Below are 22,341 nucleotides of genomic sequence, written 5' to 3' on the forward strand. Positions count from 1 at the left end.
CTATGTTGGCATTTATTTCGAGAGGACTAGAATATAAAAGCAGGGATGTGATGCTGAGGCTTTATAAGGCTCTAGTCAGACCACATTTAGAATATTGTGAGCAATTTTGGGCCCCGTATCTCAGGAAGGATGTGCTGGCCCTGGAGAGGGTCCAGAGGAGGTTCACGAGAATGATCCCAGGAATGAAAGGCTTAACATATGAGGAACATTTGAGGACTCTGGGTCTATACTCGATGGAGTTTAGAAGGATGAGGGGGGATCTGATTGAAACTTACAGAATACTGAAAGGCCTGGATAGAGTGGACGTGGGGAAGATGTTTCCATTAGTAGGAGAGACTAGGACCCGAGGGCACAACCTCAGAGTAAAGGGAAGACCTTTTAGAACAGAGATGAGGAGAAACTTCTTTAGCCAGAGTTTGGTGAATGTATGGAATTCATTGCCACAGAAGGCTGTGGAGACCAGGTCACTGAGTGTATTCAAGACTGAGATAGGTAAGGGGATCAAAGGTTACGGGGAGAAGGCAGGAGAATGAGTTTGAGAAACTTATCAGCCATGATTGAATGGCGGAGCAGACTCAATGGGCCGAATGGCCTAATTTCTGCTCCGATGTCTTATTGTCTTATGGGATCAGTGCTGGGACATCAACCATTTACAACCTATATTAATGACGTAGTTGAGTGGGCCAAGTGTATTGCAGCCAAATTTGCTGACAATACAAAGATGGGTAGGAAATCAAGTTGTGAGGAGACAAAGAGCTAGGTTAAGTGAATGGGAAAACACTTGCAGGTGATGCATGATTTAGGAAAATGTGAGGGTTTCCACTTTGACAAGAAGAATAGAAAAGCAGAAATTATTTAAGTAGAGAGACACTGCAGAATGCTGTAGTACAGAGGGACCTCGGGGTCCTGGCACATAAATCTCAAAAAGTTAGCATGCAGGTACAGCAAGAAATTAGGAAGGTAACTGGAATGTTGGCCTTTATTGCAAGAGGGTTGGAGTATAAAAGTAGGGAAGTTTTGCAACAGCTGTACAGGGCATTGGTGAAACCACACCTAAAGGACTGTGTACAGTTTTGGTCTCCTTACTTCAGGAGGGATATACCCAGCGTGTCCACTCTGAACCAAGTTTGCTGCTCCCTCTGTGTCCAGCACTGTCTGCATCCCTGGCACAAGGAAATGGAATTTCAAAAGAAGGAAGGAATCTGTCAGCATTTGAAAGATATTCACAGAGAATTCAAGGGCTCCTTGGATGGCAAACTGTGACTAGTAGGGTGCCACAGGGTTCAGTCCTTGGGCCCTAACTATTTACAATCTATATTAATGACTTGGATTCAGGGATAGAAGGTACGATAGCTAACTTTGCAGATGACACCAAAATAGGTGGGAAAGTAAGTTGCAATGAAGAAATAAGCAATTTACAAATGGATATGGACAGGTTAGGTGAATGGGCCAAAATTTGGCAGATGGAGTTTAATGTGGATAAGTTTGAGGTTATCCACTTTGGTCAAAAGAATAAAAAGGCGACTTATTATTTAAATGGAGAGAAACTTCAGAATGCTTCAGTGCAGAGGGATCTGGGTGTCTGCGTGCATGAATCGCTGAAAGCTAGTATGCAGGTACAGCAGATAATTAGGAAGGCAAATGGAATTTTGGCATTTATTGCTAAAGGAATAGAGTATAAAAATAGGGAAGTGTTGTTGCAACTGTACAAGGCATTGGTGAGACCACACATGGAGTACTGTGCACAGTTTTGGTCCCCTTGCTTGAGGAAGGATGTTGTTGCATTGGAGGCAGGTCAGAGGAGGTTCACTCGATTGATTCCAGAGATGCGGGGCTTGTCTTAAGAGGAGAGATTGAGCAGTTTAGGCCTATACTCGCTAGAGTGTAGAAGGATGAGAGGAGATCTAATTGGGGTATATAAGATGCTAAAGGGGGCAGACAAAGTAGACATGAGCAGATGTTTCCCCTTGTGGGGCATTCTAGAATGAGAGGCCATAGTTTTAGGCTAAGGGGTGGTAGATCTAAATCAGAGATGAGGAGGAATTACTTTACTCAAAGGGACGTGAATCTGTGGAATTCACTACCTCAGAATGCAGTGGATGCCGGGATGCTGAATGAATTTAAGGAGGAGATAGACAGATTTTTAATTAGTAACGGGTTGAAAGATTATGGGGGGAGGGCGGGAATTTGGAGTTGAAGCCGAAATTAGATCAGCCATGATTGTATTGAATGGTGGGGCAGGCTCGAGGGGCTGAATTGCCTACTCCTGCTCCTAGTTCTTATGTTCTTATAAGAGTTGAGATTTTTCTTTATTCTTGGAGAGTTGGACATCAGACTGTCTCCTTTCAATATGGAGCTCCATTGTAGGCTGGGACCACCTTTGAAGGAGCTGCCAATGAGTCCCACTCCCCTGCCCTTTCCCCAAAGCCTTCATTAGAATCGTAGAATGGTTACAGCATAGAAGAAGGTCATTCGGCCCATCATGTCCATGCCCACGCCAGCTTTCCGCAAGAGCTACTCAGCCAGTCCCACTCCCCGGCCATTTCATCATAGCCCTGCACATTTTTTCTGTTCAGATAATTACCCAATTCTGTTTTGAAAGGCATGATTGAACCTTCCTCCACCACACTCTCAGTCAGTGCACTCCAGATTCTAACCACTCACTGCATAAACAGCGCTTTCCTCATGTCACCATTGCTTCTTTTTCAATTCACCTTTAACCCATGTCCTCTGGTCCTCAACCCTTCTGCCACGAGGAATATTTTCTCCCTGTGTACTCTGTCCAGATCCCTCATGATTTTGAGCATTGCTATCAAATCTCCTCTTAATCTTCTTTTCACTAAATAGATCAGCCCCATCTTTACCAATCTATCCTCATAACTGCAGTTTCTAATCCCTGGAACCATTCTCAATAATCTGTTCTGCATCCTCTTCAATACGTTCACATCCTTCCTAAAGTGTGGTATCCAGAATTGGACACAGTACTCCAGTTGAGATTGAACCAGTGTTTTATTCTGATTTCTCATAACTTCCTTGTTATTCTCGGGGAGTTGAACACCAGCCTTTCTCCTGTCGACATAGAGCTGCCTTATAGGGTGGTGACCATCTTTGAAAGAGCTGGCAATTAGCCCACACTCCCCTGCCCTTTCCCCAGAGCCTTGCAAACCTTACCTTTTAACTGGAGATCCAACTCACTTTGGGAAGTTGTTATTGAATCTGCTCCTATCCTCTTTCAGGCAGAACGTCTCAGGTCATAACTTATTGAGTAAAAAATGGTTCCCCATCTTTCTGATGGATTTATGCCAATTATTTGATGTGATGTGTTTAATTGTTGCTTTCCTGTTGAAGACATTTCCTGAGTGGATTTAAGGGAACACGCTCGTGATATCTCAGAGAGACCAAACACATGACATGCTGTATATTTGAAACAAAACTGATTTATTTTATGTATTAAAATAGTAAACACCAGCCACATTACCGGAGATTGCTGAAAAAAGAGACATGACTAAGCTTTTTGTCTTGCACTCATCAGGACAATTCACAATGTTCAGTACCATTTGTGACTCCTCAGATACTGAAACAGTCCATGTCCAAATGCAGCAAGACCTGGACAATATCCAGGTTTTGGCTGACAAGTGGCAAGTAACATTCACGCCACACAAGTGTCAGGCAATGACCATCTCCAAAAATAGAGAATCCAACCATTGCCCATCGCTGTATCCCCCACTATCAACATTCTGGGATTACCATCTGCTAATTAGTTTAAATCTAAGCCCTCTGGTCATTGACATCTCTGTTAATGGAAATAAGTCCTTCCTATCCATTCTATCTGGGCCCCTCATAATTTTATACACCTCAGTTAAATATCCCCTCAGCCTCCTCTGTTCCAAAGAAAACAACCCCAGCCTGTCCAATTTTTCCTTATAGTTAAAATTCGCCATTCCTATCAATATCCTCGTAAATCTCCTCTGTACCCTCTCTGGTGTGAACACATCTTTCCTGTAATGCACTGACCAGAACTGTACTCAGTCGTCCAGCTGTGGTCTAACTAGTAGTTTATTCAGCTCTAGTATAACCTCGCTGGTCGTGTAATAAAAACAGTAAATGCTGGAAATACTCAGCAGCTCTGGCAGCATCTATGGAGAGAGAGGAGTTTCAGGTCTGTGATCTTTCAACAACCAAAAATGCTAGAAATATTCCCTGTTCTTGTATTCTATGTCTCAGTTAATAACAGAAAGTATCCTGTCTGCCTTTTTAATCACCTTATCTACCTCGCCTGTTCCTTCAGGGATCTGTGGACACGCATTCCAATGTCCCTCTGTTCACCTGCACTTCTCACTATCATATCAGTAATATTCTTTCCCTTTGCCCCGTGTTTGCCCTCCCCAAGTGTATTTATTACCTCACACTTCTCCAGGCTGATCTCCATTTGCTACTTTTCTGCCCACCTGACCATTCTATTGACACCTTCCTACAGTCTACAGCTTTCTTCCTCACTGTTAATGACAAGATTGAAAATGTCTTAATCATGTCCCCATGTAAAAGTCTAAAGCAGTGATATGTACCACAGAAGTATAGAATCCTGTGCTGAGCCATCCAAAACTCCACCGGAAACAGCCTTATAGTCCCAAAAACACCTCTTGGCCATTCCCCTTTGCTTCCTGCTGCTCCAGCTGATGACACTTCCTGCACTTGTGATTGTCCAGCACAGAGAAGCATCCTGGTTTTCTCACATGGAACTGGATGCGCACTCTACAGGAATCAGATGCTCTGTCATGCCTTTATTTATCTGATTATTAACTCATTTAAACAAAATAAGCTAATCATTAAAATAAATTAAGATTCATCAGCTACCCACCAATCAGCTTCTTCTATTGTGCTGAAGTCACCTTATTTTTAGAGGGAATTAGCAAAAATGTTTTTCTTAACTCTTATTATCTAAACACCTCAGGGTTTAATTTACTGAACAAAATCAGACTTCTTCACTGTTTCAACCCATTGTTAGTTAGCTTTATCATTATTCCCTAGATTTGATTAATTGAATACTTACTGCAATTATATGATAAATTATCAATTCGTCTTTAGTTTTAGGCAAATTGATTACTTTATAGTTGATTAATGCAGTGACCAGGGCCATACTCAGTACTCTAGCTATGCTCTAACTAGTGTTTTACGTAATTCTAACGTAATCTCCCTGCTCTTATATTCTAGGCCTCAGACCAGAAAGTACCCCAAATGCCTTCTTGACCAACTGATCTACCTGTCCAGCCACATTCAGGGATCTGTGGATGTGCACTCCAAGGTCTCTCTGTTCCTCTGTACTTCTCAGCATCATCCCTTTTATTTTCATTCCCTTCTCTTGTTTGCCCTCCCCAATTTCATTATCACACACTGCTCCAGATTGATTTACCTTTACCAATTTTCTGCTCATCTGACCAGTCCATTGATGTTTTCCTGCAGTCCACAGCTTTCTTCCTCATTGTCAACCACACCAGCAATGTTGACATCATCTGCAAACTTCTTGCTCATTGCCCCTACATTTAAGTCTCAATCATTGATATAAACTACAAATTGTGGAACCTCACTGAAAACTGAAAACAGACGTCCAGACATGATTCAGTCCTGCATGTGATTGACAGTAGCAATACCAGCAGAATCCAACCCCCGCTGTCGCATATGAACTTGCTGGTGTCTCAGCAGGTTGTTTGACTGAGCGAATCTCTTCCCACACAAGGAGCAGGTGAACAGCCTCTCCAGTATGAACTCGCTGGTGTGTCAGCAGATTCTGTTTACTTTTAAATCTCTTCTCACAGTCAGAACATTTAAAAGGTCTCTGATCAGTGTGAACAAGTTGATGTGTAGTGAGATGAGACAACTGAGTGAATCTTTTGCCACACACAAGGCAAGTATATCGTCTCTCCCCAGTGTGAACTCGCTGGTGTATCAGAAGGTCAGATGAATCAATGAATTCCTGCCCACATTGACTGCAGATGAATGGCCTCTCCCCAGTGTGAACTCGATTGTGTCTCACCAGATGGGCTAACCGAGTGAATCCCTTCCCACAGATAGAGCAGGTGAATGGCCTCTCCCCAGTGTGAGTGTGTTGGTGTTTCAGAAGATCCTTTTTGCTTTTAAATTTTTTTCTCACAGTCAGGACAATTAAAAGGTCTCTGCTCAGTGTGAACAAATTGGTGTGTCAGAAGATGGGATGAAGAAGTGAATCTCTTCCCACACACGGAGCAGGTAAATGGCCTCTCCCCAGTGTGAGTGCATCCATGGTTCAGTAAATCCTTTTTACTTTTAAAGCTCTTCTCACAGTCAGAACATTTAAAAGGTCTCTTATCAGTGTGAACAAGTTGGTGCGTCAGGAGGTGGGATGACTGACTGAATCCCTTCCCACACACATTGCAGGTGAATGGCCTCTCCCCAGTGTGAGTGCGTTGGTGTGTCAGTAGATCCTTTGTGCTTTTAAAGCTCTTCTCAGTCAGAACGTTTAAATGGTCTCTCATCAGAGTGAGCTCGATGGTGAGTTCGGAGGTTTGACAAAGCATTAAATCCCTTCCCACATTCAAGACAGGTGAATGGCCATTCGCCAGTATGAACATGCTGGTGTGTGTAGAGGCTGGATGACTGAGTGAATCCCTTCCCACACACGGAGCAGGTGAACGGCCTCTCCCCAGTGTGGCTGCGTCGATGAGTTTCCACCTCAGATGGGTAATTAAATCCCTTCCCACAGTCCCCACATTTCCACGGTTTCCCCGTGGTGTGGGTGTCCTTGTGCCTCTCCAGGTTGTGCGGTCAATTGAAACCCAGTCACACACACACACACACACACCAAAACACGTGTACAGTCCCTCCCTGCTGTGAAAAGTTGATGTTTTTTCAGGCTGTGTAACTGGTTAAAGCTCTTTCCACAGTCAGTTCAGTGGAAAACTCTCACTCGGGGTGTGTGTGTCTGTCTTTGTGCTTTTCCAGTCACACTGATGTTTGAAACATTTTCCCACAGATCGAACAGCCAAACATTTCTCCTTCCACATTCAAAGGCCAATGATATTCGGATCCTGATGAATCAAGTGACTGTCAGATCTTGATGTGGTGTTTGGTTTGAATTTCCCATCTGCAAATCCAACCCTCCGAATACCCTGTAAATGAAGTTTAAATTGAAATACTCAAAATATGCAATCGACAAACAGGCCATTCTGTCCAACTATTCTGCTAGTATTATGCTTCTCCTCCCATTCCATGCAAATCATCTCAGCCTTTCAGCTTACCTTTCTAATCCCTATTCTCCCACGTACTCATCTAGTCTCCTGTTGAAACTATCACAACGTTTCCCCCTCAATGATTTCTTGTGAGTTCCACATTGTAACCACTCTCTGAGTGAAGAAATTTCAAGTGGAAACATTCTCTCCATATCTACCCCGTCCAACCCATTGATCATTGTAAAGACCTCTATCTAAAGAAAAAATGCCCCAACCCAAACTTTCCCAACACTTGTAATTTTTTTTTTGGTTTACAAAATTCATCAGTTGGCCCAGGATAGAAATTGGGAAGAGACAAACGTTTCTCTCGGTTTGAGTTTGCTGTGTGTAAACCCTCTTCTTCTAACCCCCTGTAAAAGGAGTTTCCAAAATCCAGCCCTGTCAGTCCCGGATAGAAATTCACAACATTCTCTCCTCCTGCTCCGGGTTTGTCACCGGGACATTTCCTCTCGGCTCCACTCAGTGCAAACGGAGAACCGGTAGCTTCTCATTTGGGGTTTGCAGTTTTCACAACACGTTTCCGGAGCCTCCCCGTCCACCTGCCGGATCCCTCGTTCCCTCCACCCCGCCCTTTACTCATTGTGAATCCGGGAGAGAAGCGTCTGTTCCTGGTCATCTGACATTGCGCATGCTCCTAACACTGGGCAGCACTGCGCCTGCGCACTGCTCCCCTGTAGTTATGGCTGGGGACATTCTCCACCGCGGGGGATGCTGGGTAAAATGCTGCCATAGTGAACCCCAATTATGAACAGGTTTTTTTTTGCTTTCACACTGGGGTCGGATGGCCAATAAATAAGATTAAATTCGTGCTGGTTTTCCTTAATTAACCCACATTATCGATGCGATTATTAATTTTATCCCGAATCATTGCTTCTAGAATTTTCCCCACTACAGAAGTCAAACTGACTGGCCTGTAGTTACTGGGCTTATCTTCACTTTGTTTCAACAAAGTTGTAACGTTTGCAATCCTCCAGTCCTCTGGAACCACCTCTGAGCCTAAGTGAAATTGGAAAATTATGGCCAGTGCCTCTGCAATTTCCACTCTCACTTCCTTCATTATCCTTGGATGCAACTCATCCAGTCCTGGCACTTTATTAACTTTAAGTATAGACTGTTTATCTAATATCTCCTTCTTATCAATTTTAAATACTTCTAGTGTTTTAATTATCTCCTCTTTCACCGTGGCCATATAGCATCTTCTTCGTTGGTAAAGACAGATGCAAAATATTCTTATAAAAGCAAAATACTGCAGATGCTAGAAATCTGAAACAAAAACTCAGCAGATCTGACAGCCTCTTACTCTCTCCAATATTATACTCTCATTCATTCTCTCTCCAGGAAGAATGTGTCCATTGTCCTTTGTTGTTTCATTGGCCTTTATTGCTTTTTATCATCCGTAATTGGCCTTTAATGTAAGCAGATTGGAGTAGAAGAATGAAGTTGTCTTGCTACAATTATACAGGGATTTTCTGAGACCACAACTGCAACCCTGCATGCATTTTTGGTTTCCACATTTAGAGAAGGATATACTTGCATTGGAGGTAGTACAGTGAAGGTTCACTACATTGGTCTCTGGGGTGAAATGGTTGTCCTATGATCAGTGGCTGAGTAAATTGGGTCCATAATCTCAGGAGTTTAAAAGGTAAGAGGTGATCTCATTGAAACATTTCAGATTCTAAGGAGCTTGATAGGGCAGACATGGAGAAGTTGTCTTCCCGGCTGAAGAATCAAAAAGATGGGGCACAGTCTCAGGATAAGGAGCCGATCATTTAGGACTGAGATGAGGAAAAATTTATTCACTCATGTTGTTGTGAATATTTGGAATTCTCTACTCCAGAGGTTTGTGGATGGTCTATTGTTGGATTCATTTAAGGCTGAGATAGACAAATCTTTGGTCTTTCAGCGAATCGACGGATATGGGGAACAGGTGGGAAAGTGGAGTTGAAGCTAAAGATCAGCTATGATCGTATTCAATGATAGAGCAGGCTCGAGGGGCCCCATGGTATATTCTGCTGCTTTTTACTATGCACTTACGTCCAGAAAATGCTTTTAACTTTTAAAACTGATTCGATTTCTGATTCCCAGCTGTTTGTGTTTTAATCTTGCCCCATTGAGTGATTTCACTGTGACTGAATATGATCCAATACGATCAATGGACATTGAGCTCTCAGTGACTGCACTGCAGAAACCATTCGTTTAACTGTTCTGTGTGGAAATAAGAAACTGAGCAGAAAATGGTTAACAGGTGCACTTCTCTCAAACACTGAGATTAGAGAGGGGAAAATATGTTATTGTTGACAGCAAGCAGTCTCAGGCATTCCATGTCTGATTGGTTGTTTTTATTTAATTGTAAGAAAATAGGGAAGTGTAACATAGAAATAAGAGGAGTTCATACAACTCCACCCCCACCCCCGCCCGCCCGCCCCATTTTACATCATTATTTTTTAAACGCTCCAAGATTTAGTCTTTTTAATCCTATTTGTCTTCAATACTCGACTTGCCAAGAGCTTATTTTAAACTATTAAACTCATCTGTGATGGTCACTCGCTGTGCCCAACCTGCCTTTTTTGGGAATAAATTGATCATTACTTCTCTCTGTCAGCCTAACTTTCTCTCTTTCTATGTATCTGTCTTTCTCACTCTGCATCATTCTCCATCAATCCCACTCTTTACAGTCTTTGGAAAATATATTGTCCTTCAATAGAAACAGGAGGATGTCATTCAGCCCCCTTGACGCTACTCTGAATTCACTAAGAGAATTGCTGATCTGCCTATCAGCATCGTTCCCTTACTTCCATGTTCCTCGCTCAACAAAAGCAGGAACAACCCTGCAAACAAACTCCCAGGAGGAGGTTGGGTGTGGGGGGTTCAATTCCACTTGAGCATTTATTGATTGAACCAAAGTCCAACACAATAATCACTCGACCAACCTGCTGCATTGGAACCTTTTGCTGACCACTCATTAGGCCTTTCAGTGAACGAGACAGTACACATTCCAATGGTCATGATGCGTTTCTTTCTCTCAAATGTTCCTTCATTCTATTTTCATCAGTCTCCAATTTGAAATGACTGACAAGTTCCTCTCGGTATTATAACTGAGAATGTGTCTATCTGCTCAGCATTAACTGAACATGGCAAGAGAGATGCTTTGGGATTATTTGAACTTGGTTTCAGCTCATGCACCCAGTGGTTCACTGAGGGCTCGGTGATACAGGTGCTACTGACATATTTACGATGCGAGGAAGAGACTGTGAAGAGAATCTGTGTATCTACATATGTATCAATATTACATAGACTAGAAGATAGAAGGGAGGGAAACTGAAATGAGTGGAGTATATGAAGGCAGATAGAAAGACAGAATAATACATGATGGACGCACACTGTTTATAATGTACCTTCACTTGTCTGTGATTACAGATATCCGGTAACATGATGGTTATGAACTTAATGTTGTTTATCATGTTTTTCTTCAAGATTCAAACATCCCTCTTCAAGTTTGACATTTGGGGAATCTTCTCTGTTGCAGAGAGCTAGCTGCCTTTCCAGAGATTCATCAGAGATTTCAGTGATGATGATGATGGCGATCATTACTATTATTTCATGTTGATATAAAGACAAAGTGGATAGTGGAGGGGATCCTCTAATGACAGATGATGAGGAAAGTAATGCCACACCATCTTGCACCATAAAATCGTAGACCTCATGTGCACTGGCATCATCAGAATGTCAGTAAACCTCCACAATGTCACAATAGAATGTCATTCCCACTCGGTCTGTAACAGTGGAACTATCCCCCCTGTGAGCAGGCTGACTATAGCCTAGCTCGGGGTCAGAGAGTCATAGAGTTATACAGCACAGAAAAAGGCCCTTCAGCCCATCGCATCCATGCTGGCCATCAAGCACCCATCTATTCTAATCGCATTTTCCAGCATTTAGCCCGCAGCCCTGTATGTAATGGCGTTTCAAGTGCTCACCTAAATACTTCTTAAATATTGTCAGAGTTCCTGCCTCTACCACCCCCTCAGGCAGTGTGTTCCAGATTCCAACCATCCCCTGTGTGAAAATATTTTTCCTCAAATCCCCTCTAAAGCTCCTGCCCCTTACCTTAAATCTCCGCCCCCTGGTTATTGACACCTCCGCAGAGGGGAGAAGTTTCTTCTTATCTACCCTATCTATGCCCTTCATAATTTTGTACACCTCTATCAGGTCCCCCCTCAGCCTTCTCTGCTCTAAGGAAAACAACCCTAGCCTATCCAGTCTCCCTTTATAGCTGAAACACTCCAGCCCAGGCAACAGCCTGGTGAATCTCCTCTGCACCCTCTCCAGTGCAATCACATCCTTCCTATAGTGTGGTGCCCAGAATTGCACAGATTACTCCATATGCGGCCCAACTAGTGTTTTATACAGCTCCAACATAACCCCCCTGCTCTTATATTCTATGCCTCGACTAATAAAGGCAAGTATCCCATATGCCCTCTTAACCACATTGTCTACCTGTGCTGCTGCCTTCAGGGATCTATGGACTTGTACACCAAAGGCCCTCTGATCCCCTGTACTTCCTCGGCTCGTAACATTTATTTGCATTCTCTTGCCATGTTAATCCTCCCAAAATACATCACCTCACACTTCTCAGGATTAAATTCAATTTGCCACTGCTCTGTCCATTTTACCAGCCCATCTATATTACCCTGTAATCTAAGGCTTTCCTCTTCACTATTTACGACACCACCAATTTTTGTGTCACCTGCGAACTTACTGATTATACCTCCTATATTCACATCGAAATCATTAATGTACACTACAAACAGCAAGGGTCCCAGCACCGATCCCTGAGGTATACCACTCATGACAGGATTCCAATCACAAAAACAACTTTGGATCATCACCCTCTGCCTCCTGCCACTAAGCCAATTTTGGATCCAATTTGCCAAATTGCAGAGCTCAAAATCGGGACTAAATTAACCACGTTAGCTATATGGGGGCTGCAGCTGACCGACGCTGCAGAGTACCACTGCTCCCTGAGGCTCACAGTGACAGAAAACAGTGAAACTCTCATACAGAACTCCCCCCACTCTGGATACCTGGGCCCCAGCTGCTGAAGCGTGATATAAGGGCGGTCAGATGCTGACACGGTGCTGAGTCACGCCCCTGTGAGCTGACACACATGGAGACGGAGCCAGGAAGCAGCCCCTTGTGTGAAGGACTCACAACAGACTGATTATTTGACACTGGGAAGTGTTCTTGAGTGTCAGCAATCTCTGACTCGGTGCGTATCTGAACATTGAACCCTGGTTTTAAAGGGAAAAGTATTTGATCAAAGGCAGGAAGGAAGGTTTAGCCTGTACATTGATTCTCTGATGGGTCTGTCTGTCCGATTGGATTCTACAGTTTGTTTTCTCAGCTGCTCCTGGAGACAGTTGGGTGACGGTTTAAGCCGAGTTTCTATCTGACACCCAACAGACAGGAGTTCCCAGCCACAGTCCAAAGGCAGTTTTTGTACAGGGGTGAGACAGTTTTCCATCACTGTGAGTCTTAGACAGAGTGCAGTGTGAATACGCTGTTGTCTCAGCAGGTCATTGCTTCTTGTAAAGGTATTCTCAGATTCAGAATATTGAAACAGAGTGAACACATTGGTGTTCAGTGCATTGGGAGGATTCAGAGAGAAGCCGGAAGCGGCGGATAGTGAGAGTGGAGAATGTTCATTGTTTAATATTCGGCTCTGGGGCCGCACTCGGGATTTGTAAACCCCGCCCGGGGTTTATTAACCCGCTCCCGACAGTGACCTCTCACCTGACAGCTCACCATGCCCGGCTGATTGACGGCAGCTCCGGACCAATAGCAGGAGGAGGCGTATCCGCGGCAGCGGCTGGTTCTCGAGCCAATCGGAGTGATGGAGGGGCGGGGCTAGGCTGCGACTGAAGCATGCGCAGTACTGGAATCGGAGCCGGAAGAAGGCGGTCGGGTTAAGATCACAAAGGGTGAGAAATGAAAACCGCCCGCGATCTCAGAGGGCGGGTGGAGATTATGAACCGGGGGGAGCCTGGAAACCGCGCGCGAGCTCAGAGGGCGGGTGGAGATTGTGAATTGGGGGGGAGCCTGGAAACCGCGCGCGAGCTCGGAGGACGGGGAGACGGTGGCCTAGTGATAATGTCACTGGGCTAGAAACCCAGAGACCCTGTTCTGAGGATATGGGTTCAATTCAGTGACTAAATCTGGAATATAAATCTCGGCTCGGAAATAGTGACCATAAAACTATCATGGGTTGTTTTAAAACCTTATCTGGTTCACCTGCGCCCCTTCAGGGAAGGAAATCTGATCAGTGAAGTGATTCACTCTGAAACGGTCCAGCAAGCCACTCAGTTCCAGGGCTGTTGGGGATGGGCAACGCCCGCATCCCATAATAGAATTAAAAAACATGGTGGCTGTGGGACTGGAAACCCTGGTAAGAGGCCTGGCTTATGCAGGCAACTGCCTGTCACCATCTCGGGAGGGGGTGGTGGGGGTGGTGGTGAATGGTTGGCCATATTGGTGAGGCAATTGTCATTTGTGGGAGAGAATTCCAAACTTTTCCCAGCCTTTGTGTCAACAATTGTTATCTCATTTCACTCTGAAAGACCTGGCCACAATTTTTAGACTATGTCCCTGGTCCACAACTCCTCAGTTAACAGAAATAATTTCTCTCTATCTTGGATAAATTCCTGGAAACACAATCCGAGTTTCAGTCATCTCTCCTGATCATTTAATTTCAGGTATTACTGCGACTGGAAAAGTACCTGGACACACAAAACCCTGGTCAGACCACAGCTGGAGAACGGTGTTCATTTCTGGGCAGCACACCTCAGGAAGGATATATTGTCCTTGGAGGGACTGCAGCACAGATTTCAATGAATGATACCTGGACTCCAAGAGTTAAATTGTGAGGCGAGATGACACAAAGTTGGGTTGTATTCCCTGGAATTTAGAAGATTAAGGGGTGATTTGATCAAAGTTTTCAAAATATTAATTGGAACTGATTGGATAGATAGAGAAAAACAATTTCCACCAGTTGGGGAATCTGGGACTGGGGGCATAGTGTAAACATGAGAGAGCCAGACCTTTCAGGAGTGAAGTTAACAAACACTTCTACACACAAAGGGAGGTAGAAGTGAGGAACTCTGTTCCACAAACAGCAGTTGATGTGAGATCAATGTTAATGTTAAATCTAACATTGAACGATCTTTGTTAACCAAAGGTGTTAATGGATATGGGGCAAAGGCAGGCATATAAGGTTAGATCACAGATAACCCATGATCTCATTTCACGGTGGAACAGACACGAGGGGCTAAACAGCCATCTCCTAGAATCATAGAAACTTACACCACAGAAAGAGGCCATTCAACCCTTTGTGCTTCTGCTGTCTCTTTGAAAGAGCAGTCATGTTTAGACCCACAAATCCACACTCTGTAATCAGTAAGCTCCTCATTCTCAAATCCTTTTAAAATTCCTTATAGAATCAGGTTCCAGCACCTTTTCAGCTCAAGAGTTCCCAATCCTGGCAACTCCCTGTTGGTGCGGAAACTGCTGAACTTGATGTTGAGTTCTGGAAGGTTGTAAAGTGTCGAATCAAAAGATGAGCTGCTGTTCCTCGAGCTCCCACTGAGTTTCATTGGAACAGTTCAGGGGGCCAAGGACAGAGAAGTCAGAGTGGGAGTGGGGCGGAGAATTAAATTGACAAGTGACTGGAAGCTCAGGGTCAAGCTCACAGACTGAACAGAGGTTGTTCAACAAAGTGATCACCCAATCTGTGTTTGAACTTCCCGAAGTAAATGCAGACCACATGATGAGCACTGAATAAAGAAACTAAATGGAAAAAATTACAAGTAAATCACTGTTTGTTGTAGGCTGAAGAAAGATGCTTTATTTGAAGAGTAAGGGTTACAAAGTAAAACAAGCCGATTTCCAGAATATTAAATCACCAGTCCAGTTATAGAGATTATTAACATCAGCAGAAACAAGCCCAAACTATCAGAATGAACATGGTTCAGTCCTGGATGAGATTAACAGCAGAATCCAACCCCTGGAGTCACTGCTGAACTCGCTGGTGTCTCAGCCGGTTGGATAATCGATTAAACCCCTTCTCACACGTGGAGCAGGTGTCCGGCCTCTCCCCAGTGTGAACTCACTACAGTGTGTCTTGGAGCTGATGATTTCCCCATGCACCAGCTGCTCTTGTCTTTCCAGGTGGTGGGGGTCATGGGTTTGGGAGATTCTATCAAAAATTCTGGTTGAATTGCAGATCTATGGAATCCATCTCCTTTTCCCCTCCTCCACCTCTCTCTCTTCTCCCATAGAGGCCAGAGTCTTGTGTAGGCCCAGACTGGGAGGCAGGTTCCCTTCCCTGAAGGACATTGGTGAGCCAGTTGGGTTTTTATGACAATCCAGCAGTTTTCATGGTCATTTTTTCCTAGTGTCAGCCCCACAAATTACCAGATTCATTCAGCTCAATTTCACAGCCTGCCTTTGTGTTTTTGTGGGTTCTGTTTCATATTTCCTTGTTTGTTTTAAATTCATTTTACAGGGTATTAGAAAGATTTTCAGTTGGGAAAGTCAAACCAAACATCACATCAAAATCTGCCAGAGTCGCTCGATTCATCAGGACCTGAATATTATCAGCCTTTGAACATGGAAGCAAAAAGTACCGTTCACACCAGGGAGAAACCCTGGAAATGTGGGGACTGTGGGAAGGGATTCAGATCCCCGTCTGAGCTGGAAACTCATCGACGCAATCACACCGGGGAGAGGCCATTCATCTGCTCTGTGTGTGGGAAGGGATTCATTCAGTTAGTCTGTCTTCAGAGGCACCAGCGACTTCACACTGGGGAGAGGCCGTTCACCTGTTCTGTGTGTGGAAAAGGATTCACTCTCTCATCCCACCTGCTGAAACACCAGCAAGTTCACACTGACAAGAGAGAGTTTAAATGTCCCAACTGTGAAAAGAGCTTCAAAAACCTACACGGACTGAGGGTGCACCAGCACATTCACACCAGGTACGCACCATTCAGCTGCTCACAGTGTGGGAAGAGGTTCAGGACATCACCCCACCTTCTGACACACCAACGAGTTCACACTGACGAGAGACCTTTTAAATGTTCAGACTGTGGGAAGTGCTTCAAAACTCCTGGGGATCTGCAATATCATCAACGTATTCACACTGATGAGAGACCGTTCAGATGCTCTCACTGCGGGACTGGCTTCAGGCAATCGTCTCACCTCACTACACACCAACGCACTCACACTGGGGAGAGGCCATTCACCTGCTCCAAGTGTGGGAAGGGATTCAGTCAGTCATCCAACCTGTTGACACACCAACAAGTTCACACTGAGGAGAGGCCATTCACCTGCTCTGAATGTGGAAAGGGATTCACACGATCATCCCACCTGCTGAGCCACCAGCGCATTCACACTGGGGAGAGGCCGTTTACCTGCTCCAAGTGCGGGAAGGGATTCACACAATCATCAGCACTGCTGACACACCAGCGAGTTCACACCGGGGAGAGACCCTTCACCTGCTCCATGTGTGGGAAGGGATTTAATCGATCATCCAACCTGGGGAAACACCAGCGAGTTCACATGTGACTGCACTGCTCTGACTCTGCTGCTGTTAATCAGATTCATGAGTGAACCTTGTTAATTAGGATATTGGGGAAGTGTTGATGCTGTTGTTGCTAACCACAGTATCCGGGCTGGAGTTGACAATTGTGAAGACATCTCTGTGTGCAATAAGCCTCCACAAACAGCAATGTGATAATGACCAGAGATGATCTGTTTTTAGTGACATTGGTTGAGGGTGAAATATTGGCCTCACAGGGGAGAACTCTCCTCCTCTCCTTCCAAATAGTGGCCATAGGATCCTTCACAGTCCATGTCCAAATGCAGCTAAACCTGGACAATATCCGGATTTGGGCTGACAAGTGGCAAGTAACATTCACACCACAGAAGTGTCAGGCAATGACCATCTCCAACAAGAGAGAATCCAACAATTGGCCCTTGATGTTCAAAGGCATTACCGTCACTGAATCCCCCACGATCAACATCCTGGGGGCTTACATTGACCAGAAACTGAACTGAACCAGCCATATAAATACTGTGGCTACAAGAGCAGGTCAGAGGCTAGGAATCATGCATCGAGTAACTCACCTCCTGACTCCCCAAAGCCTGTCTACCATCTACAAGGCACAAGTCAGGAGTGTGTTGGAATACTCCCCACTTGCCTGGATGAGTGCAGCTCCCACAACACTCAAGAAACTTTACACCATCCAGGACAAAGCAGTCTGCTTGATTGGCACCACATCCTCAAACATTCACTCCCTCCACCACCGATGCACAGTAGCAGCAGTGTGTACCATCTGCAAGGTGCACTGCAAGAATTCACCAAGGCTCCTTCAACAGCACCTTTCAAACCCACAACCGCTATCATCTAGAAGGACAAGGGCAGCAGATAGATGGGCATACCACCACCTGGAAGTTCCCCTCCAAGTCACTATCCTGACTTAGAAATATATCGCCGTTCTTCACTGTTGCTGGGTCAAAACCCTGGAACTCCCTTCCTAAAAGCACTGTGGGTGTACCTACACCACATGGACTGCAGCGGTTCAAGAAGGCAGCTCACCGCCACCTTCTCAAGGGCAACTAGGGATGGGCAATAAATGCTGGCCCAGCCAGCGAAGCCCACATCCCATGAATGAATGAACAAAAAACATCTACAGTATTGTGTACAGTACTGTTCTCCTTATTTAGGAAAGATGTCAATGTGTTAGAAGCAGTTCAGAGAAGGTTTACTAGACTAATACCAGGAATGGGTGGGTTGTCTTATGAGGAAAAGCTTTTTTTTTCATTTGTTCATGGGATGTGGACGTCGCTAGCTTGGCCAGCATTCGTTGCCCATCCCTAATTGCCCTTGTTCAGAGGCATTTCAGAGTCAACCACATTGTTGTGGGTCTGGAGTCACATGCAGGCCAGACTAGGTAAGGATTGCACAGTAAAGGGCATTAGTGAGCCAGATGGGTTTTTACAACAATCGGCAATGGTTTCATGGTCATCAACAGACTTTGAACTCCAGATATTTTATTGGATTTAAATTCCAGCATCTGCCGTGGTAAGATTCAAACCCGAGTCCCCAGAGCATTACCCTGGGTCTCTGGAATACTAGTCAGTGACAATACCACTGTGCCACCGCCTCCCCTCCCATCAAGGTTTGGCTTGGACAGGTTAGGCTTGTATCCGCTGGAATTTAGAAGAATAAGAGGTGACTTAATTGAAATGTTTAAGATCCTGAGGGTTTTGACAGGGTGGATGTGGAGAGGATGTTTCCTCCTGTCGGAGAATCTAGAACTAGGAGTCACTGTTTAAAAATAAGGGGTTGCTCATTTAAGACAGAGATGAGGAGAAATTTTTTTCCCTCAGAGGGCTGTGAGTCTTTGGAACTCACCATTAGAGATATAAATTAGCCACGTGGGTCAAAAAATCAAAGGGGTTGTTTTTACGGTAAAAGACAGTTAATTTACATTTCTGTTTGGACCATCCTTGGTATATCACGTCATTTAGATAGGCTGTGGGAGTTAGGAAAGTTCTTTGGTTTAATTTATCTGTGTGCGGCCATCTTGGTGATGCAGCAGAGAGTGGGTGGGGCTTCATGGTCCCAGTGACCAGGAGAGAAAATGATGAATTCATTGATTATATTCTCACTCTCCACACAGGGACTTGAGAACAGAACCCAGCTAGATTAGAGAGAGGGATAAACTGGGAGTGAGGAGAGGAATGGTGGAGATGGTATGATGGGTTTGGCAGGATGACCATATCTCATGGAGAAAATTAAGGGACAACCTGCCATGGGAGTCCGTATGAGTGGGTGGGAGGGTCTTGGTTGGGATGCTGCCAGAGCTGGTGAGGCGCAGAGGAATGGGGTGAATTGGCTGACAGAGCTGTTGGAGCACAGAAACAGTAAGGGACAGTGTTCTGCATGAGGCATGACCACAAAGGTCCAATTTAAGGGACAAACAGTGTTCTGGCACCAGGAAGCCCAGGACAGCTGAACACAGGACAATTCTGTAAAATCCTGTACATTTGGTCACCCTGCGTTTTGGATTCCAGCACAGGGAGGAGGAAGAGTGTGTGGGATGAGGGTTTGCCGCCTTGCAGGAACAAGAGAGGAAACCATGTTCCATAGAAACTAAAATTGTCTGTTTAGAATTTCTATCCTGTCTTTACAGCGATGAGTTTTGTAAACTCCTATTCCAGGATATTAGAACGGGTTTTACAGGCAGGAGGCTCAAACCGAACACCACAGCATGATCTGACAGAGTCACTCGATTCATCAGGACCTGAAGATCATCAGCCTTTCAATGTGGATGGAGAAATGTTTGTCTGTTCTGCCTGTGGGGAAATGTTTCAATCATCAGTATGACTGGAAAATCACCAAGACATGCACACCCGAGTGAGAGTGTTCCAGTGTACTGACTGTGGAAAGAGCTTTAGTTACACAGCCTGAATAAAGATCACACCATTCACAGTGGGGAGAAACCATACACGTGTTCTGTGTGTGGACGAGGCTTCAACTGATTGTCCAATCTGAAGAGACACAAGGACACCGGCACCATGGAGAAACCATGGAACTGGGAGGAATATGGTAAAGGTTTCAATTCTTCATCCAGGCTGGAAATTCATCAATGCATTCACAATGGGGAAAAGCCATTCAGTTGTTCCGTGTGTGGGATGGGATTCACTCGGTCATCCGGCCTTCAGTCACACCAGCGAGTTCACACTGAGAAGAAGCCATTCAGCTGCACAACCTGTGGAGAGAGGTTCAAGTCTTCATCCATCCTCACTGAACACCAGCAGATTGACACGGGTGGGAGACCATTCACTTGCTTCGTGTGTGGGAGTTGTTGCAAGGATATGCTTTTGCTTCAGTGACTGGAACCCAGTGTCCAGTGGCGGACCACAGGGATCTGTGCTGCGTCCCTTATTATTTGTCATTTATATAAACGACATAGATGACTATGTGGGGGGTAGGATTAGTAAATTTGTGGATGACACAAAGATTGGCTGGGTAGTTAACAGTGAGGTTGAATGTCTTGGGCTACAGGAAGATATAGACGGGATGGTCAAATGGGCAGATAAGTGGCAGATGGAATTTAACCCTGAAAAGTGTGAGGTGATACACTTTGGAAGGAGTAATTTGACAAGGAAGTATTCAATGAACGACATGACACTAGGGAGTTCTGAGGAACAAAGGGACCTTGGTGTGTGTGTACATAGATGTCTGAAGGCGGAGGGGCATGTTAGTGGGGTGGTGAAAAAGGCATATGGGACACTTGCCTTTATCAATCGAGGCATAGATCACAAAAGTAGGGAGGTCATGTTGGAGTTGTATAGAACCTTGGTGAGGCCATAGCTGGAGTAGTGTGTGCAGTTCTGGTCACCACATTATAGGAAGGATGTGATTGCACTGGAGGGGGTATAGAGGAGATTCACCAGGATGTTGCCTGGGATGAAACATTTAAGTTATGAAGAGAGGTTAGATAGACTTGGGTTGTTTTCGTTGGAGCAGAGACTGAGGGGCGACCTGATCGAGGTGTACAAGATTATGAGGGGCATGGACAGGGTGGAGAGGGAGCATCTGTTCCACTTAGTTGAAGGGTCAGTCACGAGGGGACATAAGTTCAAGGTGAGGGGCAGGAGGTTTAGCGGGGAATGAGGGGAAAAACATTTTTACCCAGAGGGTGGTGACTGTCTGGAATGCACTGCCTGGGCGGGTGTTGGAGGCAGGTTGCCTCACATCCTTTAAAAAGTACCTGGATGAGCACTTGGCACATCATAAAATTCAAGGCGATGGGCCAAGTGCTGGTAAATGGGATTAGGTAGGTCAAGTGTTTCTCACGTGTCGGTGCAGACTCGATGGGCCGAAGGGCCTCTTCTGTCCTGTGTGATTCTGCGTGGGAAGGGATTCACTGAGGTATTCACCCTCTGGTAACACCACCGAATGCACACAAAGGAGAATCCATTCAGCTGTACTTCCTGCGGAAAGAGTTTCAGGCAGTCAACCGACCTCGGTGAACACCAACATACTCACACTGGGGAGAAGCCGTTCACCTGCTCCGTGTGTGGAAGGGATTTCCTTGGTCATCCCAACTGCTGACACATCAGCGAGTTCACATTGGGGACAGACCGTTCATCTGCTCCTTGTGTGGGAAGGGATTCCCTTGGTTATCCCAACTGCTGACACATCAGCGAGTTCACATCGGAGACAGACCGTTCACCTGCTCCTTGTGAGGGACGGGATTCACTCAGTCACAACATCTGCTGAGACACGAGCGGGTTCACAATTGATTACAGGGGTTGGATTCTGCTGTTTTTGCTGCTGTTAATCACACCCGGGATCAATAGTCTGACAATAATTGGTTTGTTTCTGCTGATGTTAACAAAACTGTAACAGGCTGAAGTTTAATATTCTGGAAATGTCACTGATTTTCAGGGCTGCATTGTCGCTTTTTAAAAGCTTCATCTGTGATCTTTCCCCTTAATACGAGAACTCTCAATAGGAGCTGTTCAGATGAACACACCTGTGATTGGACAAGAGCCACATGATTGTGTAGTGAAATGTACATGGACAGTTCTGATTGGTGGCCTCAGGGGAGCCAGTTTGGGGGGGGGGAGGTTTCCAGCATAAGAACAGTCCTCTCAAGGGGTTTGATGTAGTGGAGAAAAGAACAAAGGGAAGAAGACAAAGAAATAAGAAAGAAGCAAGAAAGCTGGAAACTCCACACGAAAACCAGAAGCTATGGGGAAAGAAGTGCGCTCTGCTGTCCAGATACGACACGGGAAGTATAGAGCTCACATTATTCTGTAAATCACTGCTTGAACTTTACCTTTAGTCCAGAAGTTTGTCCTGCCTTTCTCTTAATAAAGCTGCTCCATAACTGAACTTTATTGTCACATCCGATCCTGTTGTAAGTAAGGAGTTCAATCCCTACAACCCACAAGTTCACATCAAGGAGATTCTGTCCATCTGCTCCATTTGTAGGAAAGGATTCACTTGTGT

At 45.0% G+C, this 22,341-nt stretch overlaps 3 protein-coding genes across 4 annotated transcripts in view; all 3 read left to right on the plus strand.

Moving 5' to 3' along the window:
• The window catches only part of LOC144697062 (uncharacterized), a 464,933-nt gene that overhangs the window by 252,126 nt on the left and 190,466 nt on the right, over positions 1 to 22,341 (plus strand). The gene's annotated exons all lie outside the window — the stretch shown is intronic.
• The window catches only part of LOC144697305 (uncharacterized), a 110,967-nt gene that overhangs the window by 42,613 nt on the left and 46,013 nt on the right, over positions 1 to 22,341 (plus strand). The gene's annotated exons all lie outside the window — the stretch shown is intronic.
• LOC144697069 (uncharacterized) lies at positions 13,189 to 16,877 on the plus strand. Its single transcript, XM_078568870.1, has 2 exons — positions 13,189 to 13,240; positions 15,820 to 16,877. The coding sequence occupies exon 2, from the start codon at positions 15,924 to 15,926 to the stop codon at positions 16,875 to 16,877; it is 954 nt and encodes a 317-aa protein (XP_078424996.1). The 5' UTR covers positions 13,189 to 13,240; positions 15,820 to 15,923.

The sequence above is a fragment of the Cetorhinus maximus genome, chromosome 23 (assembly GCF_964194155.1).
Source record: "Cetorhinus maximus chromosome 23, sCetMax3.hap1.1, whole genome shotgun sequence".
Lineage (NCBI taxonomy): Eukaryota > Metazoa > Chordata > Chondrichthyes > Lamniformes > Cetorhinidae > Cetorhinus > Cetorhinus maximus.